The sequence below is a fragment of the Heloderma suspectum genome, chromosome 2, assembly GCF_057233095.1.
Source record: "Heloderma suspectum isolate Gila_16-S chromosome 2, 16-S_ref, whole genome shotgun sequence".
NCBI lineage: Eukaryota > Metazoa > Chordata > Lepidosauria > Squamata > Helodermatidae > Heloderma > Heloderma suspectum.
In genome coordinates, this window is record NC_139459.1 from 221038183 (window position 1) to 221051674 (window position 13492).

The 13492-nt window shown below is 44.1% G+C and overlaps 1 protein-coding gene across 8 annotated transcripts in view; it reads right to left on the minus strand.

The window, feature by feature from the left end:
- Positions 1-1112: 1112 nt before the first annotated feature.
- The window catches only part of FBF1 (Fas binding factor 1), a 39303-nt gene continuing 26923 nt past the window's right edge, over positions 1113-13492 (minus strand). For 3 of the 8 annotated variants that reach the window (XM_084838145.1, XM_084838144.1, XM_084838148.1), the window contains 11 exons: positions 11603-11809; positions 11254-11361; positions 10021-10160; positions 8237-8355; positions 6515-6637; positions 5435-5620; positions 4679-4855; positions 2810-2947; positions 2164-2302; positions 1725-1855; positions 1113-1400 (listed from right to left, as the gene is read on the minus strand). In XM_084838145.1, coding sequence (XP_084694271.1) covers positions 1317-1400; positions 1725-1855; positions 2164-2302; positions 2810-2947; positions 4679-4855; positions 5435-5620; positions 6515-6637; positions 8237-8355; positions 10021-10160; positions 11254-11361; positions 11603-11809 — 1552 coding nt within the window. In that variant the 3' untranslated portion in view covers positions 1113-1316. Of the gene's footprint in view, positions 1401-1474; positions 1856-2163; positions 2303-2809; positions 2948-4678; positions 4856-5434; positions 5621-6514; positions 6638-8236; positions 8356-10020; positions 10161-11253; positions 11362-11602; positions 11810-13492 lie in introns of those variants that run through there. The other 5 variants (XM_084838142.1, XM_084838141.1, XM_084838146.1 and 2 more) reach the window with 4 other exon arrangements.

Here is a 13492-nt window from a genome sequence, read left to right on the forward strand (position 1 = left end):
GGCAGTCGAAGGGGGTGAGGTGGAGCCACCACACTGATTCCCTAAGGAGATTGTTTTTCTGTGCCTATAGATTTTATTAAGCTTTAAGGCCTTAATGGGATGTGCCAGGTTAATAGGATAAACAACAAACTGCAGGCACAATGCAAGTATAGATCAGTGCAATTGCTGAGAACATGAGGCTCCTACAAAGAAATAATGAAAATAGAAGTGACAGAACATTATCAAAAAATATATAGTAAAGTTCATTCTGCCCTTCCTATCCATTAATATTATATAAGCTTTCTGTTGATTAGTCAGTCACTCCATTTCACAGCCTAATAGCATGGAGGCTAATCTGACAGGTGACAGCTTGGCTACCTGTTTAAGTCATCTTTTCACAATCATTCACTCTGACCACAGCAGTAGTTTCTGCCACCAAAACAGAAAAACTAACCATTTAGAAACTAGAGAGCTCTCTACCATCCCCAGTAATACACTGGAATATTTAGCAGATGGGAAAGGTAACATGTTAAGCCTAAAGTTTTGTACTGGAAACAAATTACAGATTCAAATAATAATGTTTTTAAATGTACAGCATTTGCACAGACGTGGTAGATATTAAACTAGAGCTGATGGAGCCATTGGGCCTATTGGATAATGTTCTGCTATACTGACACACTAGTTTCTGATAGAGTGTTAAAACAGAGTAAAGCCCAGTTCTTACATTATAAAATAATGTGGCTGATGCTTCCTTGTTGCTGCGTACCATATTGCTCCAGTAACATAAGATAGTAGAAACCAAATCAGAGGGGTAGGATCATGTACAAGGAACACAGGAGTCAGAAGTTAGTACTCTTAAGATTGTAGACTCAGGACTATATACCCATTTACCTGGAAGGAAGTCACATTGAACTCAATGGAGCTTACTTCCGAGTAGACATGTATAGGATCACACAGTGACCTGTTTCAGCCCACAGATGGTGGGAAAGGTCCCATTAAAGGAATGCAAGATGGTTATGGGGTCAGGGGATGTGATATGACCAGGGGTACACTACTGCCCCAAAAGGACCAAGTTCCAAAGCCAGCTAATAGCAAAGAGCTTCAGCAAAACAACAAAACAAAAACAACCTATAAGTTTGGCAAAAGGAAGGGTTTACAGGAAATTTAAAAGAAACATTTATTTTACATTATGTAATTTCGTCCAAAGTAGGGTTTGACTGATATTTACATACTTAATTCCCCACGAAAGCATTTTTAACCATTCAAAGTGATAAGATCCAATTTTATTAGGACAGAGCGCAAATCCAGGCAGGGCTGTTTCCAGGATTCATCTTCTCTCATACTGACTGGAACGAAGTCTTGTAGGAAGCTTTCTTCAAGGTTTCTAAGAAGAACTGCTCTTCTTCCAAGAAATCATGATCCTGTTAAAACACACACATGCTCAGGAAGAAAAAAGGAGGAAGACAACATCAGTGAACCACGAGTTTCTTGGTGGAAGCATGCAGAGGCTGTATGCTTGGGTCTCCATTAGTCATGGTGCTACCTTTCTGTTTCCATTTACCACTTTGTGAGCTAAACAGAGCTCTTATTCAAACAAGTATGCAACAATTAAGAGCTGAAACTGAGGTAAATGCAAACAGGTTAAATAAAAGTTGAATGAAACTATGCGGACAGATATACAAGCCCAGTGCAGATGTAATGTTCCCAGTCCACAGTAGATCAAATGCTGGAGAAGGTAGGCTTACTCTTTCTGCTGTTAGTTTATGCAGCACAAGTTTGGCATAGAGGTCTGCTGGTCCTGATCTTGGGAGGCCCTGGGAGGTTCCAGTGTTGCCAGGGTTGACTTTAGCTAGATCAGGAACAGGAAGAGGCAAATCTGGGGAAAAATAAACTTAAGTACAGTAATGAGACATATGTGTTACATATACAGATACTTCACATGGGGTTTCTTCTGGAAAGAGAACGAGGTTAGTCATTTCACTGAGGACATCAGAACTATCACGTGAGAGCCAATCAATCTGCCTTCCCCAAATGTTATGAGGCCACTGTTCTCATAAACGTTACAAACATTTACACACCAAGGCCCTCGCAGATACATGGAATTAGCATCTTGCACTTTTACCCTTATTCTTTTCATCAAAAACACTCCCTGAGGGGATTATTGGCGTCTGTGTAGCTACTTACAGTGTGCGCTGGAGATTACATTGGCTTGAGCACCTGACAATGGCACTTGGGGCATGGTCTGGAATAGCGGTAGATTGCTTGGAAGTCGCACCCGCAGCTGTTCAAGCTGCCTCCTCTGATGAGACAAACTGAGACGCTCCTGACCCAGTCCGAGGGGAAAAAGAAAGAGAAACATTCTAGTAGGAGGCTCTGTGGCACCTTTACCTTGCAACGCCCTCATGCTCAACAAACATGCTGTGTATGGACTCCATTTTTAAACTTGCTATATGCCTCCAGATTACCAGGTAGTCTGTCATTTACCAACAGGAAGCGGTCCTGAATCCAGTTCTGCTGCTTCAAAAAAGCAAGTGGTAGCTGTGTCCAGGGGCATTTTTTGTTTAAGCCGAAGCTTCTGATACACTAGCTGTGTGTGTGTATGTGTGTGTGTGTCTTTCCTATCTATCCATATATCCTTTCTAACTATCCATCTGCCCATCCTTTCTATTATTTCTACTTCTTATCTATCTTATCTTTGGGAATGTTGCCCATCTTGAGCCCACAGCATGTGGCAGGTTATAACATTATAATCAGCCCAGCCAGATTCTGAGGCTGACAAAGATGGTGGCACCCAAGGAACAATGTTGTTTCGAAACTCCAGAGAGATTACCTGGTGCAGATGCTCCTCCTGCTGCTTGAGCCGTTCCATCTGCTGCTGCACAGCATGCAGCCTTGCCTGATGCTCAGACTCCACCTTCCTTGCCTCCAGGAGGGCTCTCTCCCCTTCTTCATACTTCTGGGAGGATAGCTGTGCAGCACAAGGAGAAAGAACGAGGATGTAAGCTGAGCTAGAGCCCACCAGGGCACTGCCCTAGAACCCATATTCCGCACCAAGGTTCAACTTGACATAATGGCTGGGTTCACACAACACGCTAAGCCACAGTAGGTAAATACTGAGAGCAACCCACGAGGAGTTAGCATGTCATGTGGGGGGCATTCTCCCCACCCACAAAGGGTTAGTTACCACCCTCGGAACCCATGCTATGCAGTAGGGGTAAAGGGCCCCGCGGTGGCTTACCGTGTCATGTGGGGAGCTCCCATGGACTAACACAAGCGGCCAGAGAGATGGCTGCCTAGAGTGGATGGAATCCCCACCAATGCTCTGCCCTGCTTGGGAGATCTCTATGGCCAAGATCTGCCATACAGGCCCAGCTGGCACAAGCGCATTTCCGTCATAGTGGCCATTGGGGGGAGGACATCAGAGGGGGGATGGCTACTGGGGGTAAGTAAACCATGCTGCCTGGCATGGTTAGGCAGTTGTGTGCAGGGAGGGTGGCCCATGGTTCCACTCCCCCTCCCTGCAGTGTAGCTCCACACCGCCATTGGCCCCTGTGATCATCCGAACGCACCCAGTAAGTCAAGAAGCAAGTGCTTTTAAGCACCAGCAGAGTGCCTCTCCCTCACTGCTGAGTGTGGTAAAACGTATTTCATCCTGCACATATTGCGGAGAAATTTCCTTGCTGGTTTTAAATTTTTGGTTTGCACCATGGCCTGATTCAGACATCACAATCTTGGTCTAATAAGCCATGGTTTATCAGACCAGGAATGAATATTGTGCCCATTAACCCAGCATTTCATCCCTCACATGTCCAACTTCAATAAAGATACTCTGGTTTCTTAAGCCACAGTTTCCTTTGACGTATGAATTTGGAAACTGTGGTTTAAGGGTCCTCTCCAAACCAGACTATAAAACGAGGTTATAGGAGGGCATTGCTGGATTATTATTTTTTAAACAGGGAATATAATGCTATATAAAGTGCTGTGTGGAACCACCATTTTAATTCTGCTTACTGCTGACCATGGTAGAGCAATGCCTTAGCGACACTTATCTGAAGTCAGAGGTTTTATAGCACCTACCTAGTGTCTGGCCTTGTAACCCAAACATCAACAGTTTTCCTAATTTCACTACTGCTATTACTCCCCCCTTTTCCCATTATATTGTTCTCCACTTGCTCCTTCCCTCTGATTTATTTTTCAAACACCTTGTCCCCTTTTCCCCAGCTTACTGTTTTAACCTCCCCGCCCCATAGCTTACAACGCTTTCATTCTCTAGCTTTTAAAAGTGCATGTTAAAGATTTTTTTTATTTGTGTCTTTGTTAGCTGCCTCTCTCCCAAGAACCTCTATACTACAACAAAAAGGATATTCAATGAGTGTCATGTGTTAGGCAAAGTACATTCCATGGCCTTGTTCTTTACCACAATAACAATACTTTTGAACAACAAAAGATGTCACCTACTTTTTGGAAAGCCGAATTAAGATCACACCACAAATGTTTTCCATATAACTTTTCTCCTTCCAAAAGCAAGTGAAGTGGGCCTCAATATTTCTATGATTTAGAAACTAGACTAAACTAGAAACTAGACCTTCAGAACAAAATCTATTCTTTGGCTCCTGTGCTATACTGACTCAACTTCCTCTCCTGCCTTTCCTAGCAAGAATACAACAGATGCATAAAGGGAGAAAGGTGGTTTTCCTACCTTGCTCATACTGTTGATTTCGCCCACCCTCTGCTTAATGTGCAAAGCTGCTGCATTCACTCTTTCCTTTTCCAGTCTCAGCTCCTGTTTCTCTTGCTCCAGAATCTCCCGGTCTCTAGCCAATTGTTCCTCCTTGGATCTCAGCTCATTGGCTTTGATTTTCAGGTCTGCTTGTTCCTAATAAAAAGAGCCCCAGAAATTTTCTATTTTGTATTTCTGTGAATAGGATAGAAGGAAGCTCCTTACGCTGAATCAGCTCCATCTAGCCAGGTACCTACCACATGCTCAGACAAAATTAAATTTAGTTAACTTGATTATTGTGTTTTATGTCTATACTGCATTTTTTCACGTTGTAAGCTGCTCTAGACACATTGGTGAAGTAGAAATAACAAATTCTTATAATTATCATCATCATCAGTTATACCCTTAAGCAAGGGATGGGAAACATGCAGCCCTCCCGATGTTGTTGGACTGCAACTCCCATCATCCCTTACCACTGGCTATCCTGGCTGGGGCTGATGGGACTTAAAGTCCAACAATAGCTGGAGGGCCAGATGTTCCACACCTGCCTTAAGCCATTCATGCGGTGTTGTTTCTATTAGCTTCTAAAAGACAAGTCTCTATAAGCCAATGCTCCATTACCCAAATATCCTCTTAGACTCTCCCGCAGCGTTTTACTCCATGCGTTCCAGGGTTGAGCTGTGGAACTGAAAGGAAGTTGCCATACTAAGCGAGCTCAGGTTAAGCCCCTTTTACCTTTGCAAGGCTCATGATTGCCCCTTCTCTCTGACAGTCGATCTGCAGAGCCCGGTCAACCTCCCGCTCTGTGCGCTCTTTGCTCAGCCTCTGTTGGGTGTGGAGCTCTGACCACTCTGCAGCAAGTTTTCGGCGCTCCTCAGCACATTTCTGCATTACTGACTTCTGTTCGTCAAGCAGAGAATTCTGGGAGCAATGAACATAAAGAGGACAGAGAAGCTAGTGTGGTTCTTGAAGCACCAAAATGAAGGTTATGTAGTTACACAAACTGCATAACCTAATGCTATTTTTAAAGGTTAAGGGTGCAATCCTATGCATGTTTAGACAGACCAAAGTCCTACATGCTGGCTGGGCAATGCTGGGAGTTGTAGGACTTTCTTTTGTCTAAACATGCATAGGATTGCGCCCTAAGACAGTTTTGTTCTGCTTGATGTTTTGTCATGAACTTCCCCTTATAGTCAGCTGCACTGGAAAAATAAAACTCCAACACTTTGTATTTTTTCTTGGGAACAGGATTTGTGTCTGCTTTAAATCTCTTGTTGCTTGCATGAAAGAATAGCTGCATAAAGCAAGAGAAGCAGGCAATATAAATGGAAGTACAAGGAAATACAAGAGTTGTACTGATTTTTTCCTCCCAACTTTCAGTTCTGTACAGACCATGACATGTTTACAACTTACAGCAGGGGTTTTGAACTTCAAGCCTATGGGCCAAATCTAGCTCACCTGGGGTCCCACTCCAGCCCTCCAGGGTTCCTCATATGGCCATGTCTCCTCCCCTGGCCCCACCCCCTTTCCCCCAACCATTTGGTGGTTTTCTGGCTATTGCACAGTTTTTTCCCCATTCTAAAAGATTGAAATGCTTCTCCCAAAGCTTAATTACTGGCAGTAAGAATTTTAAGCTAAAATATGCTGATATTTTTGGTATTTTGGCCCTGCCCCTTCTGCCCTTGCCCCCCCCACCACTGGAATGCGGCCCCTGAGAGTTTCTCTGAAATTGAATTTGGCCCTCAGTCTGAAAGAGGTTCAACATCCCTGCTTTACAGTGGCTAGCACCACTCAAACAACATGGACACCTCTAACCTTTGCCCTGTCTAACTCTTCCCTTTCCATGGTCAGCTGCTGGGTCATGACCCTTCTCTGTTCCTCTAGTGAATGCTGTAAGGAGTCCACTTTGGATTGTTCTGTTGTCACCCTCCAGCGTTCCTATGGTAGAGAGACACAAGTCAGCTCAGATTTATCATGCTGGTAGATAAGAAAGCAATTTAGAGTGCAATCCTATGCATGTTTAGACAGAAACAACGTCGTACAACTCCCAGCATGCCCCAGCCAGCATGCACCCTTAGTTGGGTGAGGCAAGCCAGAAGGGCAAACACATTCGTTAGAAGGTGCTGCCCAGCTGAAGGCCATCTCATCATAGCTGGGACATGGACAGTGCAATTCCATACTATACAGGTAGGGAAAAAATGCATGCAAACAAAACCAAAACAGATCAGTGTTCTATTTGCTTGTTCTTACTTTATTATTAATTAAACTAGAAACACTCTAGTCCCCTCTCACCCCAATCTCTTCCAGAAAAACAAGCATAATTTAAAAACATGCTAGATACTTTAGACATGTTCTTTAAAGAACCATTATAAAGATTTCCATTTCCTTCTGCTAAAATAATTAGGGTGGGTGAGTGAGTAAAAAAATGCATATTTGTGAGATTTCCTCCCAATTCTGTTAATACGAGTATTGTATTCTGAATTAGTTTACCAGGAGCTTTTTTGCAACCACTATCATGATACAGAACCATTACTCTGATCTTTAAATACCCTTTCACTTCAAGAAAAATGTCCACCCCTTACCACTTTATATATGGTTACAAACTTAAGTCATCTGTGTTGTGAACCCATGAATGCCCCCTCCCGCAAAAGTTCTACTTGTCAAGTCTGATATTCACTCCCCGCCCCCCCATGCAGCTTCTCAGCCCTCTGCTGGCTTCACATACTGCCTCCCTAGATGTCACCTCCCTAGATGTCACTCCCACCCCAGTATTTATATGCCCCGTCCCTATATAGCAGGGGTGCAGAACCTCAGGCCCAGTAGTCAAATCCAAACCTGCAGGGTTTCCTAGAGGGCCATGAGCACTTCCCCTGGCCCCATCCTCTTCTCCCCAGCCACCGATTGTTTGGTGTTTTCCTGGCTTTTGTACAGCTTTTTCTCCATTCTAAAAGTCCGAAAAGCCTTTCTTAAGGCTGAGTTACTAGCAGTAAGAGCTTTAAACTAAAATAGGCTGGCATTTTTGGTATTTTGGCCCTGCCCCTTTTGCCTTTGGCCTCACCCGCCACTGGAACGCGGCCCCAAAATCTTCTCCAAAATGGAATTTGGCCCTTGGGCTGAAAGGTTCTGCGCCTGTGCTGTATAGATTCTTCCTTGGAATATTCAGACTCCATGCTAAAGAAAAACTGCCCCCCCCCCCCGAGATAAATTTAACTTCACATCACTTCACTCAGGGTCTTACCTGGAAGTGACCTAAGTTAGGCTATGAGGCAGCATCTGATTGACCATTAAGCTCTCATTTCTGCAAAGCTAGTAAATACAGTCAAAACTTGAAAAGGACTCAGAAACGCATTTGCTTTCCATCTTCAACAGCTTAAGCAGTCCTAAAGCCAGCAGTTGCCTTCAGTATTAATGTTATTTGGGCGGAGCAGAGTGGGACAGGGAGAATAGGCCACCTTTATTTAGGTCCTGAATCCCAGTTCTCACATTCCTGCTGGCAGATATCTGCCATGAAGTGCTTCCAGTCTAGCATCGGCTCACCTGCTCCAGAAGGCGGGTCTGCTCGTTTAGCCTGGCCTCCATTTTAGAGATGACTTCCTGCAGCCGGCCTCGCTCATCTTCCATGTCTCTCTGCTGCCGAGTCAGACGATCTTGCAGAACTTTGGGCGGGGCGGGGAGAAAGAGAGAATTACCACCTCTTTGCAGTCTCTAAGGGCATACAGGCCAATTTTTTGTCCAAGTCAAACCCCTCCATTGCACAGGTGCTGACAGAGTGCTACTACCAAGTGCATCTTTCCACTGATTTCCAATAAATTTGTTATTATATCTAATGTAGGTGAAGTGGAAGATGAGGCATTCCCAGACAGCAGCCTCGTGCACACCTGGTTTACCCTTGGTTTACAACCAGAGGTGCAGAAAAGATCTGGGAACCACCATGCACCGCTCTTGTGCTAGTCTTTGCCAGCTCTTTGGCTCAGCAAGAGAATCAGTTAAAACTGATTCAGGATCTCTAATCTCTGAAATTAGCACCACCTTGATTTGTGCCCTCAGTCTCAGCTCAAAAAAGGCAGGTAGATAGGGTGAGAATGTTTACGATGCAGCGGTATCTTGGCCATATTGCACCATACATGACATTATTGCACCATACATGAGATTATGTTACGGGCTAAGTTTCCATTCAGTTCATGAATTATCCAAACCAAGGCCTAATTGTGCTCACGGTCCTAAGGAGCAGTCAGTCAGATAATTCTTTTTTTAAAAACAATATGAAGAAAGCATATTAATTAATCGCCAAGAAACAAAACCAGGCCCACATAGGGCTGATTACAGTTTGGCGAACCGCTGAAAATCATCGACACAGTGAGGGGAACATTGCAAGGTACACACACCAGTAGGCCCTCCCCTTTCAAAAGGTTCTGGACCCCACATCCAGTTCTTAGCCAAGGAGAACTTCCCGCATAACCTTCTTGAGGGACGCATTTGACCATGACTGGAGTATTGGTTTGGCCTCAAAGAGTTTGTTGTTGCTTTATATTTCCCACAGCTCTTGCTTTATACCTTTAGTTTCACTTTCAGCTAGAAAAAACAGAATCTCTCAGACAGAACTGAAGTGTATTATCTTCTGCTTAAGGCCTGCCTGTCTGAAGACAGTCTGAAGGATCTATCCCCAGTGGCAAATCTGAGGTGCATTATAGAAGCAGCAACAGTTTGGACAAAGTTTGACCAGGCTTTCTAGATCTTACAGCAAGAGAGGAGTATGTGTGCTTTCTAAATGATGCCTGACACAGGAACTAGACACAGGTTTCCTGGGGTGGTTGCTCCATGAAGCACAACGTGCCTGCTTGGTGCCATCTTGGAGCTGCTTCTCTGTCTCTGATTGGTCTCCTGTGGTGGGGTGACAGAGAAGCAATTCCAAGATGGCATCAAGCAGGCACGTTGTGCTTCATGGAGCAACCACCCCAGGAAACCTGCAGACAGTGTGCATGTCAGGCATCATCTGGAAGGCTTGGCTTTCTAGAAGGTGTCTGGTTTAGTTGTTCTCCCTGCCCCCCCACTGGCAGTGGAAAGGCTAAGTTTAGGCTAGTCCAGACTGCAACAAGGTGTGGCATCCACTTGGCTTTGTTTCTTACTCATGTCCAGGCCTGGTCAAGCTTGTATTCATTTAGTATTTTACTGACCTACTGAGAGAAATTTGGGACAGTATGGCAGGAAAATGTAGACCACATCAATGTTTCTCAGACATAAGCTAAGCTGGAAGTGCCCCAGATAATAAGAAAGACCTGGAAGAAGTAGTACTTGGTTCCAAGTGTCAAAAAGACATGTACCCCTGAGCTGTTCATCCCTCTGGCGAGCCCCAATTTCAAGTCCTTGGTGTGTGGTGTGGTGAGTGGCCTCCACTTTGTTGGCAATATCATTCAGGTTGCTGGAGAACTTCTCCATCTGGTCTATGATGCCATTCAAAGACCTGCAAAAAGCCAGAAGAGCACCTCATTGCCTAGAAAGATGCATCCATTTGTTTCCCATTGGCTTCTTTACAAAAAGAGCATGAGCCAGAAAGCTTCCTAGGCGGTAGTGAGATTTAAACGTTAGCTCCGCTAGATGTGAGCTGGAACCTTGCTGGCTCCTTGGACAAATACAGGGCTCCATTTTAGAGATAAAAGTATTCTTTTACTTTTTTTTACTTTTACTCCCTATTGGACCAGGTTGCTAATGTGGCATTTTTAGCCAGTGTTACAAAATCACCAATTTGAAATCGTCATGCCAAAGGCTCAACATCCCCTGGTTTTGCTTAGGACTCTTATACAGACAGACCCACTGTCCCATACATATCTAACCTAGTGTAAGACAGTGGAAGATTCTCCCCTGCTCTGTTCTATTTTGCGAAACTCCTCAAACTTTCTCACTTCACCTCCCCAGTGGCATTGACAGAGCAAAGCAGCCTGCAGTTTACCTACAACAGCCTTCTGAACCTGGTGCACTCCAGACGTTGTGGATTTCAAATCCCATCAGCCCCAGCCAGCATGGCCAATGGTCAAGAATGCTGGGTGTTGTAGTCCAAAACATCTGGAGGGCACCAGGTTGGGGGAGGCTGACCAACACAAAGGGAAGGAGGCCTCCACTACACACTCTGCTGCTGATCCTGACGTAATCCTCCTCCACGCTGTATGCCACTCCCAAATGGGCCGGCAGCAGAGAAGAGCCGCTCCCTCTCTCCAGCCATTTGTCACGTTCTCCTGCTAACCCCGAATGTTTAGCTTTGTGCTCCAGGCAGCAGAAGATCTCACTCCTTGCACAGAGAGAGGCTCTCAATTTTCATACATATCCAAGAATTCTTGCACACCTCAAAACTCTGCCTCTGACTAGCTGCATCCAGCTAATTCCCTACTGGTTACTGCAGCTGAAAACAGTTCCAAAGATTTCCAGTAGACAAACTTAATCTGGCCTAGCTTGCCAGTGGAGCACTGGATACAATTTTTCATTTCCCCCATCCGTACTTCCTTATTTCTTAGCTCTGGCTTTCCAATCCCTTGGGATCACAGGTGAGCAGCAGCTATTACCTGGTGTAAGAGGTGGCACTGGTCACTGCGTCGATCTCCTGAGTCTTTAGTCGTTTCAGCCGCTGAAGTTGCTCTTCATGGTCTTTGCGCATTTGGAGGATGGACATCCTGGGGGCCCCAAAGGAAAAATAACAACAGCACATCCCTACTCAGGAACTGGAATAAAAAGAGCAGGTTCTTCAGTATGTATAAGTACGTAATGCACACTCTGAGGCCACACAGAAAGCTTGGCCAGGTTTTGAAGAATTAAAATTCAAACACTGGTCAAAGGAAACAGACTAGTGTGTCTGATTTGTGCTTCTGAAGAGCACCAAAGTCCAATGGATTCTCTTCCCTGCCCCTCGCTTACCGCTGAAGTTCCTGTAGCCGATCAATCTCCTTAGCCTTCTCCTCCTCCAGCTCGGTGAGTCGGTGCTGGTGCTGGGCTAGCATCTCCGATTTTGCCTGTTCTGCAGTCTGGCAGCGAGACAGGTATTGTTCTGCGAGCTCTTGGTTCTCTTGCCGGAGACGCTCCTCACGCTGGCGGTACGAGTCCTCAATCACCTTCACACGGTTCCTAGCTCCCCCGCAAACCCCACAGGAGTTGCCAAGTATGTTTGGGTTGAAAAAAGGATGCAAAACTCTCTTATCCAATTAGAACTATTATTATTATATACTTGTAATTAACAAACATGTTTAGCCATTGGCATAGACTTTTTTTCCACAATGCCTAGCCTTTTTCAAATTTATTTTTTATTGTAAAACTTCAACAAAAGAAAAAAGAAAAGAAAAAATGTGGCTATATAGATTTGAATACATGTTTCAATGCATACATATGAAATGTGTGTGTGTGTGTATGTAAAAATAGAGGTTTCTAAGAACTATACATACACTTCAACAAAAGCGGACCAAATATCCAGATAATTTTGAAGGTGGTGCCTATACACCATCTGTTCAAATGTCGAAAGCATTGTAAGGTCTTCAATCCATTGCATTATAGGAGGTGAGTGTTTATTCTTCTAGTGTTATAATATCAGTCTTGTAACTGTGAAGGGCATGGAGAATCCATTTGCACTGACTGTGCGTTAGTTCCAGGAAGCAGGTAGATAATTTAAAAGAGCATGTAGGTCAGTAAATATTAAGGAGCATTCCAATACAAAGTTTATCTGTGTAAAGACCTCCTCCCCAAGAGGGGCAACTACTGGGCAACTATTGCCAAAACATATGCTTAAAAGAAGCATCAGCTGCATTACACCTCCAACAAGTAGCTGACTCTTATTAAAGAGATATTGCAGCATCCAACAGACACGCAACCAATGTTTTTGCTGAATAAGATGCAACCTATTACAAATAAATATTGTAAATAAATAAAATAAAATAAAATAAACCTGAGATCCATAGAGAGCTTCAGCTATTGGGCAGTACAGAAATGTAATAAACAAACAAATAAATAAATAAATAAAACAGACCATTCAAATACAGATGCCAAGGCAGTGATCTATTGATTAGGCAAAATGGGACAATCCAGTTCCCTATTCCAGTTCCGTACGCTGTTGACTTAGACTGAGGCATTCAGTTTTCATTCTGTCTGTCTCTTCTGTTTTCCATGGTCATCACAAACTTGTATATCAGCCTGCCTTGACCTGGTGCCCTCCAGATGTGTTAAACTGTAATTTCCATCATCCCCACCCAGCATTGGTCATACTGGCTTGGGATAATGGGAGTTATAGTCCAACGCATCTGGCAGGCACCAGGTTGAGGAAGGCTCTTGTAGGCTGAAGCAGCAATACGTCCTCCTTTTAAGGTAGCTTTTCTCTGCTGTTCTTTGCCTCTTATGCTGTATGTTTTTTTAAATCTTTCACGACAGGTTGTCCAGTGGCTTTGAAACACTTTAAGCTGCCTTGTGTGTTGGTATTATGATGGAAGGACAAGATATTAATATTTCTTATATATAATGTATTGGAAACTGGGCCCAGGAGACTGGATCAGGCAAACTTTCTTAACACACCTCTGGGAAACTGGAAGCAGAACTCCAAATTGCTAAAATAACCTTGGCCAGGAGTTGGACAAAACTGTAGCTGAGGACATCTTGCTGAACATATAACCTTTCCAGAATGCCTGCTCATCATATACCAGGGATCTAAAACTAATTGCAGAATATGGCCTCTTCTAACACAATCCTATGAATCTCACCTGTCAATTAAAACAATTAAAAGATTCCAGAAAAATCACCTTCACAACAAGCCCACAAGACTCTGAA